The following is a 23065-nucleotide window of genomic DNA, read 5'->3' on the forward strand; positions in this document are numbered from 1 at the left end:
TTAGCTTCAATCAATATCGGCGGAATTAAGTAATTAGCTTAATTGTCCTTGAATAAATGTTGCAGTACTTTACCGATAAGATAATTTTGGCACACGAAACAATTTTAAATCAATTGCTTTGATTGCATTATCGTCGCGTCATTTGGGTCGATCGATTTATACGTCAATTATTACCAAACATATTATCAAATTTTATTTCAATAGACCTTGACTGATTCATCTTGTCGTAATGCAGCATTGACACAAATTATTAGGCTTTGTATGCAAAAAAATCGGTCTAAAATTTTAAATTCGATTAAAAAAATATTTTTACGCCACATTACAGCTTATAAGATACAAGATGGCCCGTATATATTCGTAGCATAAAAGTTTAGTTTACTCTTTACCTCGAAAGAGATAAGAATATATATGTTAAGAAAAGGAGCAAAGCGAGTGAACGAGATTTGTACAGTCATTTCAAAGTTTCGGACTAATCTACGTTTTAAACAGTCTATACCTGTGCGCACATCCGAACAGAGAGCAAGAGGTACAGTGACAGAGTGAACATAGTAACGCTACGGCAGTATTCATATTCGCACTTTTTGCTGTCAATTGCAGTTTCGTATCACTTGGAGGTCGTGTTAAATTTTGCTTTTAAGATTTTCAATAACTTCCATACTTACGACCCAATGAGTTTGAGTAATATCCTAAAATTTATCAGGGAAGCGGATTATAGGAGTTAAAAATGTGTTAGTTGTTTGAATGGATTGTTTTTCGTGGTAACTGCAAGTGAATTTATTCGTTTTCCGTTGGATAAATATACAATTAAAGGGCAAATATACTTACAATTGTTTATTTAAAATTTAAAGTAATAAAAAAGGTTAATTAAAGAAACTTTATTTTATTGTACACAGAAATTTACATACTGTGGTAAAAATATAATACTACTATAAAAAATACAAAATATTAATGTAATAATGAATTACATTAATTCCATGCACACCCACCTAAGTAACAACAACGATTAAATTAAAATTTTTAAAACAATAATGACATGTATTTACAGAATAAAATTTATAAAAATATAATGATATATTATCATAATTATTACACGGTTCCATTGCCATTGTGTAATAGTGGTCATATTACAAGAAAAAGTGATTGATTCATGAAACATTAAACAGAAAAATATTGCTATACGAAAGAGCATGCAGCTTCGTCAATTGCTAAGACTGCTTAACGGTTTCGAGTGCATGATCGTGCGACATTTGTAGGAAGCTGCAATGGCTAGAAAATTTGGTAGATACTGCGTAGCACAGTGGAGATTTGCTTCGCTTTTCGTAAAGCAGCTTCAGAAAAGGTTAAGCAACACGATCTCCTGTGGTGTAAGTCTGCATCGTGTTTTCTAGTTCTCGTAGCTTCATCTTTCATGAGCCAATCACTTTTCCGAGTAAAGTCATTAGTATCGTATACTATTTTTTAGCTTTGTACCAAGTTCACGTTTAAGAGCCATTTTCCGAAATATAAGTCGTACTTCTTGGCGGTGTGGAGAGAAATTAGCGCACGAACGCGTACTTAAACCTGGTATACTAAAGATTTGAATTTTTTGGCATTCCCTTCAAAGTAAAGATGTAGATGATGAACTCAATAGTAGATTTTTACAAATATTTTTATAAATCGAACGCTTTGTACTTTCCTTTTCTATAAAGTCGCAAACATTTTTGACAATATTTTTGCGCTTTGTTACTTTTGGATTATGCCTTGGTTCACAAAATAGTTCTTCTAATCTTCCTCTCCCATACATATCAAAATAATTTACAAGATAATCAACATTCATTCCACATTCAGCCATTTTTTTTCTAATTGGATCAGAAACAATATCTTTCAATTGCAATAAATCTCGTAAATTATCTCGGTACATTATTTTTGCAGGACTTCGTACATTTTTTTGGAGGCTCGTTATAAAATCACGACACTTATCAGAGTATGTCCGGCTATTTTTTAATAAATGATCTTTGCAATTAAATATGTCAACAAGCTTTTTCAGAACATCAGTGTTGAATTCAGCATCATCAAAAGCGGGTGGTTTTAAGAAAGGTAAGTAATCATTGGCTAGAGATTTTATTCTTTTTTTAGTAGTATTTCTCTCTGGAAACATTCGACGAAAAATTTCATTAGCATCGGAAAATCCACTTATAGTAAGTTCAAATTCGTCAACTACGTTGTTGCTATGTATTGCTCTCAATAATGGTGAAACATTAGCAGAATCATTATCAGCCACTAATAAACATTTATTACCATTCGTGCAGATTCCTGATAAAAAAAAGAAAAAGTGTTGTAATGCATCTTTTATCGGCATAGTATCTAATTTCACTTCACCACGATACAATTCAAAAAGTGGCCCAACATGGCGAAGTCTCGTTCTTTTTGTGCATTTTTCATCGATTTCCATATTTGAATTAATGAACACATTAAATACATGGTTATTACTTTTTGCCGAAATTTGAAGGATATCAGTGTCGTAGGAATTACTATTTGTTTCCAAGTCAAAGTATACAATTTCGGACAATGATGGCTCATCTTGCATTTCTATTTTATTTATGGGCAATAGTTCAGTCTGCATTGGCACTTCATTAACGAGTACATTTTTTGGATAATTTTCATGTGCTAATTCAGGAATTAACTTTAGTTCACTGATAAATTGATTTTTTGGACGAATTTCAGGCAATAATTCAGTCTGCATTGGCACTTGATTAACAATCACATTTTTCGGTAAACTTTCAGGTAAAAATGAAGGGTCGGGTGGCGCAGTAATTTGCCTTTCATTATTATTTTCACAAATTATTTGACCTGAAGGATCTTGATATTTGATCAAATTTATCTGTGATATTCGTTCATTTTCAATTTCTTTGTTGGATTGTTCCACAAACGAATGATTTTCACGGCCCTGTCTAATACTGTTTAATAATTCTAAAGTGTCGCGAATTGTGTATGGATTCAGAATATAGTTAATGTAACTATTAAAGATATTTAGTAAATTTTTAGATAGTTCTCTAAAAGCCGTATCAACTGCAATAATTTTTTGAGGAGAATCATTTGCTAAGTCACGCGTGGAATAAATACTCCCAATCATCGTATTCAGAGCATACTCTATTTGATTGAACAAAATTTTCTCATTTTTTTTGTACTTCGATGATAGACGATTATAACATTCTTCTACGTGATTAAATAGTTCGAACGTCTTGTTATTCAAATCACTATATAAATCAACCGTTTCATAGAACTGATGAGCAAACTTATCAATAAGGTATTGGTCATGTATAAGTTGGTACAGATCTGCATTTGAATCTTTTATTTTCTTGGCATCCATCGTTGAATCAAACCAATATTATAAATCGAGAATCTTCTTTGAATTGTCTTTCTCGTCTTTTTATTAGAAATAGTTCATCTGCAATCAGAATTTTTCTCGGAGGAGTTAAGGAATGAAAGTGGAAGAAGATAGGATTTTTCGTTCGTCACTTCAGACAAAAGGACACCCAGTTCCATTCCACTGTATCCATGCTTCCGCTGTAACAAATTTGAATGAATTAATATTTCTCTATAATGTCGTGTGTTTGTGTACGTCGATTACAATTTATTTTGAATCTCGCATGAATGATTTATATCATCCCAGCTAGAATAGAACATACGCGTACTGATACATACCCCACTAAGTTCCTTTTGTTAAAATATATCTACCGTCATATGACCCACGCATGTGCATATTGCCATTATCGTTCAAGCATAACAATAAAAGCTTGGCACACATAATATAAAAATTATTGTGAATGAATGGCCCAGCGCTATGTCAGTTATCTTTTTGTCCAGTATATTCGAAGATGTTTTATATTTTAATCACGCGTAAGTAATGCAAAATTCTCAATGTCTCGATTGAACCAACGTTTTAATTATTATTATTTTTTTTTAACAATAAAGTTATCAGCTATCTTGGTAAATTTGAACCTATAATTGTCTATGCTTGGAAATGTTAAATAATATTTTCACAATAGCTGATCGCATCGATATAAGTAAACGTAAACGTTCAAAATCTCTTACTTGTATAATATAATACGAGTTTCAAATTAATGTACAAAAATTAGCTGTCTGATCGATGAAAATTCATTATGCGAATTGCATGGATACATGCTTGACACTTTCAAACTTTCATAATTTGTATATTCTCTATCCTCCGTAGCCACTATCACAAACATGTAGTACTGAATGTGGCTGACTGGCGGCGAACAATGATTGACCTCGTGGCGGAATACTCGTCGTTTCCTCAGTTTTACAGTTTTATTTCTATTACAGCTTTTCATTGAATTTAAAAATTACGGGTAAGACACGTTTTTTAATTTAACGAAATTTGAAAATTATTTTCTATTCATATTATATAAAATTAACAATTCCGAAAAAACTTCACTACGACTTATTTTGGAGCTGAGAAAAAAAATTCATCAAAATCAATTTCTCTATTTTTATGAAGTACATTTATACTTGAATTGTCAGCAAACAAAAACAGCGTGAAGAACATGTGCTAAAGTTGACCGTTTTTAGAAAACAGTATGCTTCTGTAGTCGAAAACGATATTTATCAGATGCTAAACAACTTGAATATAATTTGAAATTTCTTGACTTTAATATAAAACTACAGCTTTTTTTCAAAATAATTTTTTAAACATACTCAAGTAAAGAGCTATTTTATTATTAAGATAGTTGAATAATATTAACGTGTTGATTTTAAAACAAAAAAATTCAGTTGATAGTCTAAAAATTATTTTGAAATTTTTTCAAAATTTTTTTTAGATTGCTTAAAATAAAAATTCAATTTTCGTGTGCTTGTTAATTGTTTCATTACCTTAAACCATACAGTTTTTGAAGTAATGATAATCGAAGTCTTTGATCAATGATGATTCGATGAATGAATTGATGATTTTATTTGCACACACACATACACACTTACACTACACATACACACACGCACATGTGCGCGCGCACACAAAATACACTAATGAATAGGTAAACTCTTCATCAAACTGACGAGTTAATAGGTTAGAATTTTTTTAGAGCAGTACAAAATAAAGCTTTCTAACTGCATGAACGCTCTTGCTCAACTGATGGATGATTTGACCTAAATTTCATAAAAGTATCGACATGCGCACTACCCACATGTTATTGTGGCGCCACCGCATTTGAATGTAACTATATTTGAATGCAATACTTAGTTCGTATTTACTTGTAACGATGCATTGAATCATCGTCAAAGTATTTACTGAATTTATTCATCAAGTTTATTCGTTATTAATAAACAATTAAAATAATTTTAACAAACTTTAAATCTTTTTTAAAATATTTTTATTTTTTTTTTCTTGATAATTATTGTAGAGCTATAATAATTATTAAATCAACTATTTTAAAAAGTTCATGAGCCACGAAGAAGTAGATAAAATATAAGCAGGAGATTTTAAAAACATTATTAGCTATTTTCTTATTTTAAAAAAGCAATCGTCCTTGAATCAAAAAAATACGTACAAAATTAGTGAATGTTAATTTTTGAATTAAGAGCTTTTTTAAGCTGAAAAGAAAAAGTAATTTAATATGATCTGATACGCATTGTAGTTACCAATAAGCAATTCAGACCAACTCAATAACTCATTTTCGATCTCTTATTTATGAGCAAGCACTGATGGTTATAATTTGAGTGAATTTTACATCTCATGAAACGTAACTGAACAGACAAATAATTGTCTTCATTAAGTGCTAATTAAAGAGAAGAATGAAAATAAGAAATACAATATATTTGTCCAGAACTTATGATTTTTATAAAAATTCTTACATCAGTTTTGATAATGGCATCTGTTGAACTTGGACATTTTATTCTAGACACCTATAAATCGAAAATAATATATATCGGCTGTATTAATAACGAGTCAAGTTTTGAAAATAAAAATGAGAGAACACGAAGAATGTTTGGAATTGTAAATCTCATAAATTATGCGTCCCTTTTAAATTTTTTAATTAAACCAAAAAACAAGCCGAGAGATAATCTAAAATTTACTTCATAGCAATCATCATATTGTGATAAGATTAAAAAAAAAAAAAATAAATAATAACATAATAACAACATACAATGGTCAAATTGATGTGAAACATCTACATTTTTTGATTGATTTCTTGAGGAGGCTCTGAGGTGAAAAGCCGACCTATTGCGTATTTTTACAGTTTATAACATAATCTTTATTTTATATTTCTATTTTAAATATTGAAAAATGGAAAAACGGAATAAGAAAGAAAAGAGTGCGCTGAAAATCGGGCTAGTTTCGTATATGGCGCATAAAAATGCACATAAACAAAAATACTATCAAAATTTTCCGTGTTCGCGCATTTTTTTATGTTTCTAGAACCCCAAAGAACGCATACACACAGCATTTTTAACATAATTTCTTATTAGATAAACTAAAAAGGTATCAATCCTTGGTAAAAATTTTCTTTGTATAATTACACTCAGCCGCTCTGTATTTATTCAAACATGAACGTATAACTTTCTTTTCGAAAAATCGGAGGCTCTCCATAACCGAGACCAAAAAATTGATCCATATTGGACATCCATATGAAAGAATAAGTCTGATCAAACATGTAGCGTGCACGGCTGCATAAGAGCAGGTGGACGGAGTGGCAGCAAACCCAGCAAGAAGAAAAATATGCCGACTTGGGTGCAACGCCGATGAGGCGCTTATCACATGATACCGGCCTACGTGTAACCCAAGAATACATCACACGGCATGACGACGTGGGGCATCATTCTGGAAAAAGGCCATTGATTTTCATATATAGTATGATAATCGTATGAAACAAATCTTTCTAATTTTTTGAACACCTTTCAAAATATTTTGCTTCCTCGTAAAGAAGCTTTGTGACGGGCTCCATTTCGGCTTTCGTATATAATCATCGTGGGGTATATTTAATATTTTTATATACTAGATCGAATTTCTGACACATGTTGGTATGTATGTATCTGTGTGCGCGCGGTGTAGAGTGATTCCTCGATGACGGTAGCACGTATCGTGACGGGGGAGGGCTTATTTTGTTCGTTTTGATGTAAGGATAAAGGCAGAAAATTTGATTTAGCGATAAAAGAAGAAAAATTTTTTTCGATTTAAAAAATTTTTTTTTTCTTTTTCGTATCGTTTGGTTGAGAAATAATTTATAATTGAAACTGTTTTGTGAACAAATTAGAAAAGATGATATTAATATTTCCAAATTATTTTCAAGTTAAAAAAAAAGTATGAGGAAGCTACTTGTCAATACGTTGGCAGCGTTTTTTTTAATTCCTTGCTTCTTTAAATGTTTTTACTAAACCATTACAATTGCGAACGTTTGCGAGCGAAAAATTTCATTGGTTAATGATAATCAATAGATAAATATAATAAATTTTATCATCTTTCTATACAGTCTGAGCAAGGGAGGTCCGATTGAACGTCCCAAAATACAGCCAGACACGAAAGAGCCATATTTTCATATGAAGCTTCTTCTCAGACGTTGCTATGTTCAAATGCTGCAAGCAATTTGGAGGTAGCCTAGTCGCAATAAAGAGCACAAGCGGTAGAAGCAGCAGCATCATCGGTGTGATGGTGCATCAATCTTCTTTTTCCATCATACGCGCTGCAGCAACAGCAGCAGCAGCAGCAGCGGCAGCTCCAAAAGTGTGTAAGCCGCTCACGTAGTCGCTGTTATTCACGCGCACTGGAGTCAGCAAATGCGCGCCACACCCGGCCACGCGCGCGCGTCTTTCATTTTTAGCCCCATGCTTGCTGCTGTTGATGCTGTAAAATCGTTAATTTTCGCCGACCGAATACTCAAGAGCTTGAAAAACTGATGACTTTTTTTACTTTTAGTTGCACCAAATGCTGTTCCTTGTTATCATCATTATAAAGTTATCGATCTGGCGAAGTGGCTTACAATTTTCAAAATGCGCCAATATTATGCTTCGAGCGTCGTTTAGATGAATGTTTTTGACTTTAATTTTTTCTCAAAGTTTTCCAATCTCTTCGCTAGGAAAAACTTTCTTCATCGAAGGGTAAACTTAAAGTATACTTACAAGAGCAATTTCGGTGCAAAAAATATAAGAATACGATGTATTGAGTGACGATAAAAGTCAGTAGTCAAGATAGATGAGCAGCTACCGTCATCTTATTGCACTGTCTCACTTTGATTTGCACTTGTATTGGTGCAATTCACTTCAACATTCATACCCCTATACTTTGAGTTTGTGTAGTAGCACCTTCTCTACAATTTTCGACATTACATTTTTGTCTGTAAAAACAATATTGAAAAATATCCTGGTTCTCTACCTAAGTGAACAGGAGTTTCGTAATACTGTATAAATACATTAATTACGAATACAAAATAATTTGATGGAAAATTTTACACAGAGTTGAACATTCAAACCAGAGATCGCGATGCATGAAAGATAATAAATTGTATCTTAATGTGCTTGTTAATATGAAAATTAGATAATGTCATATTAATATTTAAAAATAATCAGTAAATTTATAAATTTAACTTGACAAATAAAATAATATTTGTTATGTAAATTTTTGACGTTAAACCGACAATTTGTCTGTCCATGATTGTTTATGGCTTGCAAAGCGTATATGAAGAATTGTTAATTGGGCAGGATTGCAAAATAAAGATTAGTGTACAAAATAATAGATTTATTGTAAGTCGTGTGCGAGCTATACATGAGCGCAGAGGCAAGTGAGTATTGCGGCGAGAATTGCGACTAAGAGTGACAACATAATTGTAGAGATAGTTTACTATTATTAAGTTGGCATAGCAGCGCCAAAATATGAAATATAGATATAATGTGTCAGAATATACATTATTATCAATACTCCTCCTGTTCTGTTACATTATATCAATTACAAAAATTTAAACAAAAATTATACATTTTGAAGTAGTTACTTCCTTTTAAAAAAAAATATGACACGTTTTAATATCAAAAACAATATAAAGCTAATTGTCGTGCCAATAAATATTACATTAGATCAAAGATTTAGAAAAATAAATAATATAATGTTCATATGTTTGATTTTTACACTTTACACTTTAGCACATATCTTTAATCGATGACATTCGAAGGCCGGATAAGGTAAAGCTTTTGTGAGTATATCAGCTTGTTGGTCCTTGGTGTTGACATACTCCAATTCAAACATCATCTCTTCGTACTTCAGGCGAACAAAATGATACTTTATGTCAATGTGTTTAGTCCTTTTGTGGAAAACTGGATTTTTTATTAAGCATATTGCGCTTTTGTTGTCCACATAAAGTTTGAAATTGGTTTTCTCCAGTATGTTGAGATCTAGGAACAATTTTCTGAACCACATAATATCCATTGCTCCCAAGCATGAGGCAATGAATTCCGATTCAGTAGTTGACAGAGCTACTGTTGACTGACGCTGTGAGTTCCATGAAATTGTGTCTTGGCCGTACTTGACCAGCCAACCGGAGGTAGATTTTCTTGTCTCTAGTTCCCCAGCGTAATCAGCATCAGAGTATACTTCCAAGGTATTGGTATTTTCTTTCTTGAAAATTAGGCCATATTCTAGAGTGCCTTTTATGTATTTGAAAATGCGCTTAACTGCATTCCAGTGAAGTTTTGTCGGATTTTCCAAATATCTGCTCGCTCTGTTGACTGCAAACGTTATGTCTGGTCGAGTGCCATTGGAGAGATACAGGAGACTGCCAACAGCTTCACGATAAGGTGCTTTACTTACTTCTTGATTTGTGTGCATATCAACGCAAAAATCTGAATGTGGGTCTGCAGGTATTTTGACCGGATTGGCGTCCTGCATCCTAAATCTATCAAGTATTTTAGTTGCATATTCTGTCTGTTGCAAGGTGATGGCACCATCTTCCTGATGTCCTATTTGCATACCAAGGAAGAGTCCTGAAGTGCATTCTGTGACTTCAAATTCTTTTTTCAGTTGAACCAATAGGCTTGTTGATTCTTTTCTGTCCTTAGTGAGCAGCAGACCATCATCAATAAAAATTGCCACAATGATTCTTTTTTCTTTATCATTGCATGTAAAAATACAGGGATCAGCCACAGATGGTTTGAGATTATTTAATCTCAGAAAATTTGTGAAACGGTTATTCCAGCATCGACTAGACTGCTTTAACCCGTATAGACTTCTTTGAAGCTTACATACTTGTGTAGTACCATCATTGAAACCTAGAGGTTGATCCATGTAGATCTCCTCCTCAATCTGGCCATTGAGATAGGCAGTTTTTATGTCAAATTGGTTTATGATTAAACTTTCTTTTGCAGCTAAAGAAAGGAGTAATCTAATTGATTCATACCTCACCACTGGGCTGAAAGTTTCTTGGTAGTCTATACCTTGCTCTTGATTATATCCTTTGGCGACTAATCTCGCTTTGTAACGTATAGACTTTCCAGCAGCATCTTTTTTTATTTTGTACACCCATCTACAGCCTATAATTTTAGAGTTGACAGGTGGATTTACTAGTTCCCAAACTTGATTTTTCTTTAAAGAATCCATCTCATCTTGCATCGCCTTTTTCCATTTTTGTTCATCTTGGCATGATATAGCATCTTTGTAATTAATTGGTTCATTTGACTTTTGTCTTCAAAAGGAGTGCCAGACTTACCAAAAATGACATCTCTGGCTATTTCTATTTTTCCTGTATCAGGCTGCCAGATTCTGTACCCCTTAGTGTTGTCCTCATATCCAATAAAAAAACCTCGTTTCGCTTTAGCATCCCACTTTTTCCTTTGTATTTTGGGGATGTGTGAGTAGACCTCTTGACCAAAAATGTGCAAATCCTTTAAGTTTGGCTTCTTGTTGTACCACAATTCAAAAGGTGTTTTGCCTTTTACAGAGCTTGTACTTGTGCGGTTTAATACATAGGTTACTGTTTTTATCGCTTCTGCCCAAAAATTGACAGGAAATTCACTGGATTGTAGCACAGTACGAGCAGCTTCAACGACGGTTCTATTTTCACGTTCAGCTGAACCATTTTGTTCAGGTGTATGCACTACTGTGCGTTCATGTGTAATGCCGTGTTCAGATAAAAGCTCTTGGACTTCTTTGCACACAAATTCCAAACCATTGTCTGTACGTATGGTTTTTATACCTTTAGGACAATGCTTTTCACTTTTCAATACAAAGTCTTTTATGCATCTTTTAGCATCACTTTTCAAGTTGAGAAAGTACACAGATCTAAAATGCGAATAGTCATCTTTTAACAAAAGAAAAAATCTTGACCCATTCATTGACTTTGTTTGCATTGGCCCACATACACCAGCATGCACTAGTTCACCAATATAACTTGTTTTAGATACACTTTTGGGAAACGGTAAACGATGAGCTTTCCCAAGAGCACAGGCACCACAGAAAAAATCTTTTGAATTTTCAAACTTCAAATTGAAAGATTTCAATACTTCTTTTACTCTGTTGCAATTCTGATGAACAAACTTTTGATGCCAGTTCTCCAAAGATTCTGATACTAAAGCAGTATGTTTGTCATTCAAGGGTGGGTGTATTTCACTGTCTGGCATCTGCACTTTTATTTGCATAATAAAAAGTTTGGAGATTTCATGCTTGCGTTTACCAATTATTATTGTTTTTCCATGCTTGGTAAACCTAGTCTCAAATTTATGAGATATTTCAACCATTCCTCTGTCAAGTGCTGCATTTGCAGAGAACAAATTGTACTGGAGATCAGGCACATATAGAACATTTGCCAAGTGGTTCAAAGTCCAATTCTCTCCATTGTACGTATAAACATTTATGCTTCCTCTGCCTTCAGCCTTCAGTGACACTTTACCAGCTAATCGCACCCAAAATTCTTGGTCCAAAGGCTTGTATGTAGAGAACCATTCCCTTTTAGAAGTCATGTGATCTGAGGCACCAGAGTCTTTATACCAAAGATCTTCTTTTTTCTGTTTATGCAGTTCAGACGCAAAGGCTTCACATACTACAGCTTGGCCAAAAGTCTTCTTTGATTCTGAAGAATTTTCATTTGATTTCTTTTCTCTGCAGTAGTATTCTTTGTGTCCTGGTTTATGGCAGTAGTAGCATTTGATATTTTTATTTTTATTGAATTTTTTTTCATTTTTACCTTTTTTGCCCTTGTCTGACTGTAGGTTAGCAGCTAATGCCTTAGATTCTAACACTTCTCTATTCTGCATACGTTCCTCTTCAATGGACAGTCTTGTGATCAGATTATCCTTGGTTCTTTCAACCTTTGAAGTTGACTCCCATGATGTAAGGAAATGACTGTAGGCTTCAGGCAGTGTGTTGAGTATCTTGCATATAACGTCCTGGTCACTACACTTCAGGTCCATGACGTTGAGTTTAAAGGCCATATTCTCTATCTTGGAAATGTGCGTGTCGATATCATCTGCAGGATCCTTGACATAGTTGCACCAGGACTGCTGCAGTGTGTTGACGGCCACTTCGGATTTTCTATCATAAAGCACCATAAGTTTGTCCCACATTTCTTTAGCACTGTTGCTGTTTAAAATGTGTATCAACACCTTATCACTGCACGTTTTTACTATGATTTTTTGTGCAATACCATCGGCCCTTTCATAGGCATGTTTTTCTTTTTCATAGCTGGCGATTTGTGCACTCGTGGCCGTGTCACTCAATGCCTGTGGTTTTTCTTGACTGCCTTGCACTACACCCCACACGTCGTATGATTTTAACGTAACTGTTATTTTGAATTTCCACAAAGGCCACTGATCTCTATTTACTAGTTTGTCGATCTGCTCCAATTCTCGTTCCATCTCTCTGACTTTAAGGTTAGTCAACTTTTTTGCACGAGGGCCGTTTCTAACCTCTTTGCTCCAAGAGCGAACTTTTTTGGCACCGAAAGTAAAAACACTTACTTGTATTTTTGAAAATATTTACACCTGCGTACTCCTGGGCCCATAACCTGAAGAATTGTTAATTGGGCAGGATTGCAAAATAAAGATTAGTGTACAAAATAATAGATTTATTGTAAGTCGTGTGCGAGCTATACATGAGCGCAGAGGCAAGTGAGCATTGCTGCGTACTAATAGTGGCAACATAATTGTAGAGATAGTTTACTATTATTAAGTTGGCATAGCAGCGCCAAAATATGAAATATAGATATAATGTGTCAGAATATACATTATTATCAATAGTATATTTTTTGATAATAAATGATATAATAACTTGAAATTTTCTTAGCTTATTATTTAAAAAGTAATTCGCGTAAATTTGCGAATAAAAATTTATTTTGATTAGGTTTCTCGAGTTATCCCGCTGACAAAGCAATCGCCATTGCTTTTTGACGAGAATATAGAAAATTTGCTCGTTCAAAAATACCACCCGTAACCCTTGACATTTGGATAGAAAGCAGGAGAAGAAAAGGGAGGCAAGGATGTAATCCAAGGTCTCCAAGTCCATAAAGACTTGGGCTTTCCAAGCTTAATTTCCCAGCGGTTAGATTTAAGCAGGCGAGAAGATTCATCGCTGGTTCTTAGCCCGCTGCGTGCGCAGCAGAGGCCACCTCCGCAGCACTACCGCGAAAGAGCGTCGCTCTGCGGCTGGCGTCTTCCTTTTAGCATATATATAAAGGGGGAACCAGAGCTGCCATGAAGTAACGCCAGGCCGGAGCAGTAGCATGCGAGGCCATTTTAAATATATAATATATAATCCCTTACCCTCTTAGCGGCCCGACCGCCTCTTTCTCGACTTTATAATATTATCTGGCAATGGAGTGAGACATTCTTAGCTCTAGGTGACCCAGCTTTTAAATGGTTGATTCATGCTTTCCAGCTCGAGCTCTTGCTCTTTTCATAGGGTTGGTAGGATATATTAAGGGGGGTATGTACATAGCAGAAACCCGGAAGGCAAAGAGAGAGACAGACAATTGTTTTATTGCTTTGCTGTATTATATAGATGGTTTTTAAACTCTTTCGGTGTAATTCATTCCATTGGTGTGGATTTTTCAGAGGCTAGGCAAGTAATTTTTCAATTTTTTTTCCCAATCAAAGATGAGGTAAATTTAAAATGATTATGAGAATTGTACTGCTTGCATTAGGCGCATTAAATTAAACTAATCAAACAGGCTGCTTAAATTACTTTTCATACAAACTTTTGTGATTTATATGAAAAAACGTTCAGTCGTTATCAATTGTAAATGCTATTCAATTTATAAAATTAACATTTGTGTTACAATGACTCTTGAAAATTCAATTTTTGCTACAATTATGATGGAAGCTGTTTGTCAAACCTTTTGTCAACTGCAGGAGCTTACCGTGTAAAAATGAATGAAATAAAAAATAAATTAAAATCACTACAGACCAGTAAATGTTGACTTTATTGAACAAAATCACTAAAAATCATCTATATTATTCATTTTTACTTTGTCGTGATAAAATTTTATTTACAATTTTCTTTTAATTTATTATTATGAAGTTGAAAAAATGTAGATAACTGCCGCAAACATCTATTTCATTCCATCTTTTTTTTGGATCTTTACCGCTATATTTTTTCCTTGACTAATTTTTTATTTTGAAGTTCTTGTGAGCATATTACTTTATTAACCATATTCACACAAAATTGATTTACCAAATTTATTTATATTTTAAAATAAATACTTTAATCTATAATCAATACTATTTTTTTTTATTTGAGTCGAAATTTTACTGGAGACTTTCAAAGTAATAATTTATCATGTGCATCAGTTATAAATAAATCTAATTTACAATAAGTATTTTAAAAAATTATTGCAATTATGCTCCAAATGCAAAATAACCCTACTTCTCTCTCTTTAAATTTATTTCGAAAATTATATTTATAAAGATGCAGAATAAAATTTTTGTTGAATATTTGTTAGAAAAAACTATATAGATATTTAGATAAAAAACAAAAGTAAAGAAGGCCTTTCTCGTAGTTTGTTGAAATAATATTCCTTCCTTCTAAAAAATTTAGTTTCCATTCGTACTTTTTACGCGAATATTTTGGAAAAAACACATTTTTAATCTTAAAAATTTCCTTTCAAACCCTTGAAAATTTGATCGCTACTCATTTTAAATTAATGAATAATTCACTCGCAGTCACTTCTTAAAATACACTTTGAAGAAAGTCTATAAAATAACTTATTAAAAAAGCATGAATTATAAATCGAAAAGATAATGCAAAAAAGTATGCACCTAGTACTGTTTTATAGGTAAATTCCACATGAAACCTAATTAAGTACTCAAAGACCAAAAAATCGAATTTATAAAAGCAAAGATGAAATTATCGTTTTTAGGACAAAAAATCAGAATAATTAATTACCAAATAATTCAAAAGTCTATCTTTGAAAAATGTATTATAGCTTTTATACGCATACTTTTAATGAAAATTTTGATTACAGATAAATGCCCTCGAAATTTCTTGTTTTTCATAATTACATTGATTTTAATATAAAGAAGAAGCTTTTTAATATGAAAATTAAAAATTACAGTAGGCAACACGCGATTAAAAATGATCAAACCGCTTCGTTTTAATCGCAAAGTTGTTTCACGCAAAATTTGTACTTTCCTTTGGCTCAACATTTAATATTCATCCACGCAGAGTTTCTTTACAAGCGTGACATCCTTCTTCCTCGCTTATATAGCTCAGGTTGATGTATTCCAAATTAAAGTTCATCATTTTGAAAACTCCATCGTGTGTATTTATACAAGGGCGAAAACGAGGTAGGGAGGGAGGGAGCGAGGAAGAGAGAAAGAGAGGCTCGAGCGCAGCGTTGAAAGGCAAAACTTTTACTCCTCGGGCGAACACGCTTATAATACACAAAAGCTCGAAAGAGAGAAAATTGTCAAGAACAGCGCAGAGCTTTTGCAAAGCCAGGTCGCGTTAATGTAAACTCTTGCTTGGTAGGCTGTATTGAAAATATCCTAGCCAAAAAGTAAAAGAAAGTGAAAAGCGCGTGGCTAATAATAATATTTTTTTTCGTTGTACTTGATAAGAAAAATAATGGGGAAAAAATTCGGCGATGTAAGCGATCATTTCGTAAGCTGGATGGAAGATGAAAAAAAGTCTAATATTGCTACGAAATTTCTCAAGTTCATCAAAATGACCGCAGCCACACATAGATTCGTAATCAAGTCTCTAAATTTTCCAAACACGCTAATACTGTATCATCAGGCAGGGGCACATTATACATATACGACTGGCTCATTCACTCTCTGTCTCTCTTTTGCATACGATCCCTATGCATATAACGCCGGGCGTACACGCGTGCGAGTGCATGTGTGGAACGTGCGGCGCTGCTCCTGCAACTATTATACATGCCACGCGCTAAAGTTTGGCCTCAAAACTTTCGCCGCCGCGCGTACACACATGCAGAGACGCACATGCTGGTCGCCACAACTACATACATTATATGGCGAAGGGAAAATTCAGTGATGAATTAGAGATGCCGGACGCAGCCGGACGTAAATTTAAGCCAAAACCTGTGTGACACACAACGCGCGCGTTATGTTTATATACTATATACATATACGGCATATATATAAGATACAGCATATACACAGCTTCTGCCGCTTATATTTATATACATAACTTATTCTCACGCGGACGAGCGTGTGTGCGGCTGCGGACAGCATTAGGCGAGTGATGCAATTTTGCGCTTCCAATTTCATAAGGGCTTTATTATCAATTGAAATTGGCGCACTTTGCGCTTTTTGCAATGAAAGCTACTTGTTGGAGTTCTAGAAAAAGATGAGCCTGTATATCGAGAGCGATTTTTTCAGTTCGCTCCTGCTCATGGCTCAAATTGCGAATACAAATGTAAATTTCGATTACGGCATAATACGATCGAATCATCTGGAGGATTTGCCGACACAGTTGCCCCATTTTGGCCTGCCGAAAACGAATGGAGACGTTTTTTCCGTCGAGAGGGTACAGGACGAGCCAAAGAAATTGAATTTCTCGTCGATTACATCGAGCGGGCGTCGAACGAGCGAGGCAGAAAGAAAGCGAGAAAACTTGCTGCGCGTAGCTGAGAATAAGAGCAAGTGGAGAAGGGGTTAACACACCCATATATATATATACATACCATGCTCCGCTCTTCTCTTCTTTTAGTCTGGACAACGACGAGTAGAAAACGTGCGATGTGATCAGCCTTGGCTAGTGTAAAATTGAAATAGCCTATGAGATCTTATAAATTACGTCATACACTTGGCGATAGAAAGCTATTTCAGAGCAATCAGTGACTGTACTCAAAGCCCAAAAAATTTTCATCATGATTATGAATCAGAATTTTTCGGTCAGAAACAATAGAAAAAAATGAAACTATTCGAGAACAATGATGCGCTATCTATACGAGGCAAAACGAATAAAGTGATGCGAGCGTACACGCAGGCGCGCATGGACCGATAGGTCTCTCTGCGCGAACTTTTGTAATTTATCGAGCAAAGTTTGTAGCTCAGAACCGCAGTATGTGTGCTAGCTACGCTCTCAAGCAAAAATTGTGTCCTCGGGCGTAATTAATAACGCGAGAATGAAAGATGTATATATATCTATACATACATATCCTATATAATGTATACATTGGTATCTCTTTATTGCGCAAAAATATATATCGAAAAGAAGAAGTATGAAAAAAATTAGCGAAAAAAAGAACAACTTAAGCAAACGATTTACTTTACTTTTCATATTGATTACTTTTACTTTTATTAGTCTTTATTTTTTACAATCAATAGTTTTTGGATATCGTCACTATCGTATTAGTCATCATTAACACATTCTTAAGTATTATCGATTTATCTCTTTCATTTTCGAAAGAAAATTTGAGATTTTGCGCTCTTTTTTGTCATTTTTAAAATTTTTGTTATGTCTTTATGTTTGAGTACGCACGTGCAATATTATATAAAATTATTACAGAAGTAAAAAGACAGAAATTTGCGTGCTTGCAATTATTTTCTCGTTTTTTTTTCTTATTAAAATCGCAGTTTGTGATATGTGCGGCAGGGACATTATTATTTCCATACGTATCTTAGCTTTGAATCATACATGGCATACTATTATTTGGAGTTACAGAATTGTTTTAGATCACTGAAAAAATTTGACATTTTCAAAATCTGTAAGAAATGCACGCAACATTGAAATTTTTTGAAAACATGCAGTTTCTTATTATATGCTGTTTTGCCTTTTTTGTATCATGATGATGAATGATAGTTGGTAGTGCTCAAAAGTCAGACTCGAAATTCGGGTTTTGTCCTATAAGTATTTAGAATTTATAATAAAAATTAATTGGCACAGTTTTTTTGCTCTTTAGTATGTTTACATTTTCAATTATTTGGATAAATATTACGTATTTATGAGATTGTTCTCCTCAACAAACGATCGACGAAGAAAACTCGAGTGCTTAAACAAAAATTGAAGGCTTGTCACGTGCAGTTTTTATTCTTTCATCCACTTTAATAGTAGATTACGCAACGGGGGCGTACACTAATTTTCATTACAACGTGCAGAAAATAAAAATCGCAAGCCATGCGGGAAGTAGCACTTTTCGCACACAGTGATGAAAAAGCTCTTTTCATAATGATTTCTGTAGGCCTATAGACATTTGCAGATTTTTCCTTTCATCCACCATTGAATGACAATAACCGCCTTGCGAACTGATTATAACCCTTTTTTGATTCTCGCGATGTACAGAAATAAAATAATTTTTATTCTCAAAAATATGTGGCAGGGTTGTGACACAAACTTGGCTAGTTTCAAGTTCAAAGGGTAATTGTTTCAAAATAAAATGTAAAATTTACAGTGCAACATATTCATTAGTATAATAATTGTAGTATAATCAATATTTTTATACTTGTGTATCTTTTAATGACTAAATTATAATGATATCAGGAATTTTTTTATAAATTTCTTCAATCCGTTTATCGTTAAAATTTTACTGCGCAATTGATAACAAAATAAGTACCCTATTAATTACCAATATTATTTTACTAACTATAATGAATAGTTCTCTCCATTTTTATACACAAATAAATTGTATTTACAAAAATCACGCAATCGCAAATACATGTGATAATTTGTCTATAATTACATATATTTATACTTACCATTAAAAATGCTATTTGTCTCTCAACATGCTTGCAAACTTTTTTCAATAATATTTAAGAATCTGTCTATTCACAGTCCAGAAAAATCCATCTTTGTATATTTATTACAAGATCGCGTACGCGAGACTATACTATTTGTAGATTATTTTGGATTGCTAAACGACAGTCTCAATTTTTAAATCTCGTTCTGTTTTGATTTTAACGATAACGATGGACAGCAAAGAGGTTCTTAACAACAGATACTCTTCATATCACTAAATGAACACTTATTTTTGTTCGTTCACCGACGATTAAAAATCGTAGCGACAATTAATCAAGTGTCGTTTTTCACATTTTTTCAATCTCACGCGTATATAAAGATACATTTCCAGATGAACAGTTGAGATAATTCTACTTGATATTCCTGAACGAACCCATCTACTTAGCCACAACATATCATTTTTCCCAGATGTATGCACTAATTTACAACTAGAAAGTTTCAAACAAATGTCTTTGGATTTTTAATTCGTGCAACTCTTTACTAATAAAACATTTTACTTTTCCAAAGGCACTATTCAAATGATACCAAGTGGAATTATGTTCAACGCACAGTTCAAACTGGCTCATAAATACTTATATAATCAAATTCACCTTAAATATACGAGTTGTGTACTTACATACTTTCGCAAGCGCACTCGTAGGATCACGTTATGGACCTCGTGTGGCGCCCTCTACAAGATAATAATAACCTATAATATGAGTAATTTAATAACGATTTCGAGATAATTATTCACGAAAACCTCGAAATTTCAACTTTTCTTGGATGAACGCATTCACTCGCAGTTGCTTTTAACTTTATCCTAATTTACAAATTCGCAATCTTAAAATTTCGATTTCGCCTCGTTCGTCATGCTATCACTTAAACGTTAACGTATATCGTCATAAATATCATATACAATCTCAATAACGAATCATCATCTGAATTATATAACACGATGATTTTACAAAAGAACATGCTCATGAAATAGTCATAAGGTTTTTTTTACAAAACAATAAAGGACGCGATATATTGAACTGGTCACGTGGCGGTCAAGATGGTTCCGAGCAGTAAGAGAGCTAGACTGTAGGCTGCGCTCGGGGCGCGACTCCTCAAATCGCCAGCGCTGAAGCGTTGGTTGTTGGCGTGGGCTAGCATGACCGGCTGCTCGGTTTCAAAGCGCCGAGAGCCAACCAGGGCGACGCAGCGAATCCTCAAAGCTCCCAGGTAGCTGGCGGTCTTCAGGTAACGATTGTCGATCGTAAAGCGCAGGCCTATGCTGTTGGGCGTTCCTTGAGACTCGATCGGTTGATGAGTTGGATGTTGCACAACGTAGTCGTACGGCACCTGCAATGCCAAAACGAACGAGTTGATATTTCATTCGCTTGCAATGGAATGATCGAATTGAAAATCAGTAGTACGAATCGAGCCAGCACGAGCAGCAAAACAAGAGCTCGGCCCGAACGAAATTATCATATTATGCTCTGGCAGTCGTGCTATTCGCCAACGCGAAACCGTGCATATGTATCTCAATCTTTTATCTTTATTGCAGAGTGCACGGGAGGATGGAAAAAATTGGAAAGCGAGTCGGGGTCTGCAATATACGTGCAAAAAATCGCAGAGGCGCGCGTACCGAAATAGCCATGAATAAACCTCGAGCGGTGTACGATATTAATGCCTGAGGCCAGGCGTATATTACAAAGCAAAGCGAACGGGCGATTTATGAAGCGTTAAGCAACTGTAAAAATCCGTGCGAAAAGACATCAGACTTGGCACAAGTGAATATACTCGCTCGCTCGTCGCCGTCCCGCGGGCTGCGGAAGAGGATTAAAATATATCGCGGCTGCATCGCTGCTGGTCTCGCTTCGTTATTTCGCCTAGAAGGATGTGCCTGTGAAGCAGTGCTAGCTCAGCCCGACGACGAGGACTTTCGGCGTAATATATAATCGGGCCCGATGTCTCGAAAGGTTAATGCGAGTCTCTCCCTTGCGCGCGAGTGTGTTTGTGTTTTCTACCGAGAGTGAAAAATTACACGGGCAAGAACGAGCAATTTTCGTTGCTGTTACTTTTGAGCGATGAGACCAAGAACGAGCTCTTCCTTCTCTTTTTTTGTTTTACTTCCCAGGCGTACATTTAGATTTCATGCGTTCTCGGGGACATATTGTACGTGCGGCTATATATACGTACACGGCGACGCTGAGCGAAGAGCTGCTTTTTGTCATGGAGATTGGGTTTGTTACCGCGCACGACCTTTACTTACGTATGTGAATGTTGTGCATGCGGACGCGCACCCTCGTGTGTGTGTGTGAACGTCGCTGTGTGGTGCTTGTTCACTCTATTTATTCGATGATAAATCAAATTATCCAATTCAAAGAACAAATGTCTGTGGGGAAGTTTTCATTAAACGTCACGATATCGCGTATTACGTCGATTAATCTGCAGTCGGACGCAACATTGATTCATTCTACTTGTTGTAAATACATCGTATGGTTCGTCCAAGCACGCCGGGTAAAAAATAGCCAATAATGTAAAAAAAAAACAATATGAATCGTCGTTTTCGAACATGGTGAAAAAGTTACTTTGTTGTACAACTAGTAGTACACAGCTTTTATGATATAAGGTTTTAAAAAGTTGGTACTTTATTTCGCTTCGGCAAAAGCTTAGATAACTATCCGGAGTAAAAACCATCCCCGAAGACTACCTCCATGTAATGTATCGGTATACGAATGTCGTCAAGATCTTCTCCATGTGCTACACGAGCAAGTATATAGAAAGTAAGGAGAGACTTATAATTATGTAGAGATATAGATATAAGATAGTGTATCAAAGTGGAGAAAAGAAAGTAGTACACCTATATGACAGGTAGCAGTGGGATGTTGCCGTTCTATATATATCAGCGAGCGGTGTGTATGTGTGGCGAAACTTCAGTAGCCCTCGAGGGAAATGCAGCTCAGATAGAGAAGAGTTACGTGTTTCCTTGTGACTCACTGCCGTACACACTGCTGTATAACGCACGCAACGAGCGTGTATGCTCACGAGCGAGCATCGATTGCCATACACCCCTCGACGCTTTTCACCTCTTTCTTTTTCCTCTTCTTCTATCTCTTTCTCTAGTTTTCGAGCCAACTCATCCGCTCACGTATCTCATCTTTCTCTTTTGCGCCCCCTTGTGAGTCTCTTTTCCAGCTTCTCTCATTTTTTATTATATAATAAATACGATTGTCTACGTGTAAGATATCGGTGACCGTACATTGCGGTATTATAGACAATTTTCTTTACGAAACAATAGGAAACCCTTAAAAAATTATGCTACCTTGCCTAGCTGCGAAGTATTGTAGACGATGAATAAATGAGCGCATTTATTTTTTCTACGCAGGCGAAGATAATTTTCTGATAACTTGAATGACCTGTAAGTATCAGGTAGCAAAGGTGAAAAATAGAGACGGTAGTCTAATTCTCGCTCGATGGTAAAAATAACTCACTCTGCTTTAAGTCATGGTCGATCAAGTCTTTCAACGAAACTATTGTATTGCGCTAACTCCTATCGTGTGTCAAGCACTTAATCCACTTCAAAGAGTGTACGATATAATTCTGCTTTTTTTATAATTTGAATTGGCATACTCAGTCTAAGAGTAATAAAAACACTCTTACTTAATTTACAAAACTTTTGAGTGACCTTTAGTTGTAATAATCAAAAAGGCATTATCAAAGTTCTTCGTTTTAACGAAATAATTCACAGGTAATTCAAATTTCTATTGTAAAAAATTAATTTCTGTCAACCCATCATTACAACTTCTTTTTATCGTTGAAAAATTTTCATTGTTTTACTTCTTCCGTTCTATTTTTACTGACTTTATTAGGTTGACTTATAAATTATGACGAATCGCGGATGGAAGCTTAAGTATATCTATGTATAAA

The 23065-nt window shown here is 34.7% G+C and overlaps 2 protein-coding genes across 3 annotated transcripts in view; both read right to left on the reverse strand.

Annotated features, from left to right (window-relative positions):
- Positions 1 to 1099: 1099 nt before the first annotated feature.
- LOC111694294 lies at positions 1100 to 5068 on the reverse strand. 2 transcript variants are annotated; one of them, XM_023461893.1, is made up of 2 exons: positions 4978 to 5068; positions 1100 to 3546 (listed from the first exon to the last, which is right to left on the reverse strand). In XM_023461893.1, exon 2 carries the CDS (start codon positions 3347 to 3349, stop codon positions 1598 to 1600), a length of 1752 nt encoding a protein of 583 aa, XP_023317661.1. In that variant the 5' UTR covers positions 3350 to 3546; positions 4978 to 5068; the 3' UTR covers positions 1100 to 1597. The 2 variants fall into 2 exon arrangements, with proteins under 2 accessions (XP_023317661.1, XP_023317645.1); XM_023461877.1 differs by lacking the exon at positions 4978 to 5068 and adding an exon at positions 3685 to 4438.
- A 14185-nt stretch (positions 5069 to 19253) lies between these two features.
- The window catches only part of LOC106657761, a 98966-nt gene continuing 95154 nt past the window's right edge, over positions 19254 to 23065 (reverse strand). The window contains exon 5 of the mRNA XM_014379435.2: positions 19254 to 20494. Coding sequence (XP_014234921.1) covers positions 20189 to 20494 — 306 coding nt within the window. The 3' untranslated portion in view covers positions 19254 to 20188. The remainder of the gene's footprint in view (positions 20495 to 23065) is intronic.

This window comes from Trichogramma pretiosum, unplaced genomic scaffold, assembly GCF_000599845.2.
Source record: "Trichogramma pretiosum strain Unisexual culture from Peru unplaced genomic scaffold, Tpre_2.0 scaffold84, whole genome shotgun sequence".
NCBI classification, from domain to species: Eukaryota; Metazoa; Arthropoda; class Insecta; order Hymenoptera; family Trichogrammatidae; genus Trichogramma; species Trichogramma pretiosum.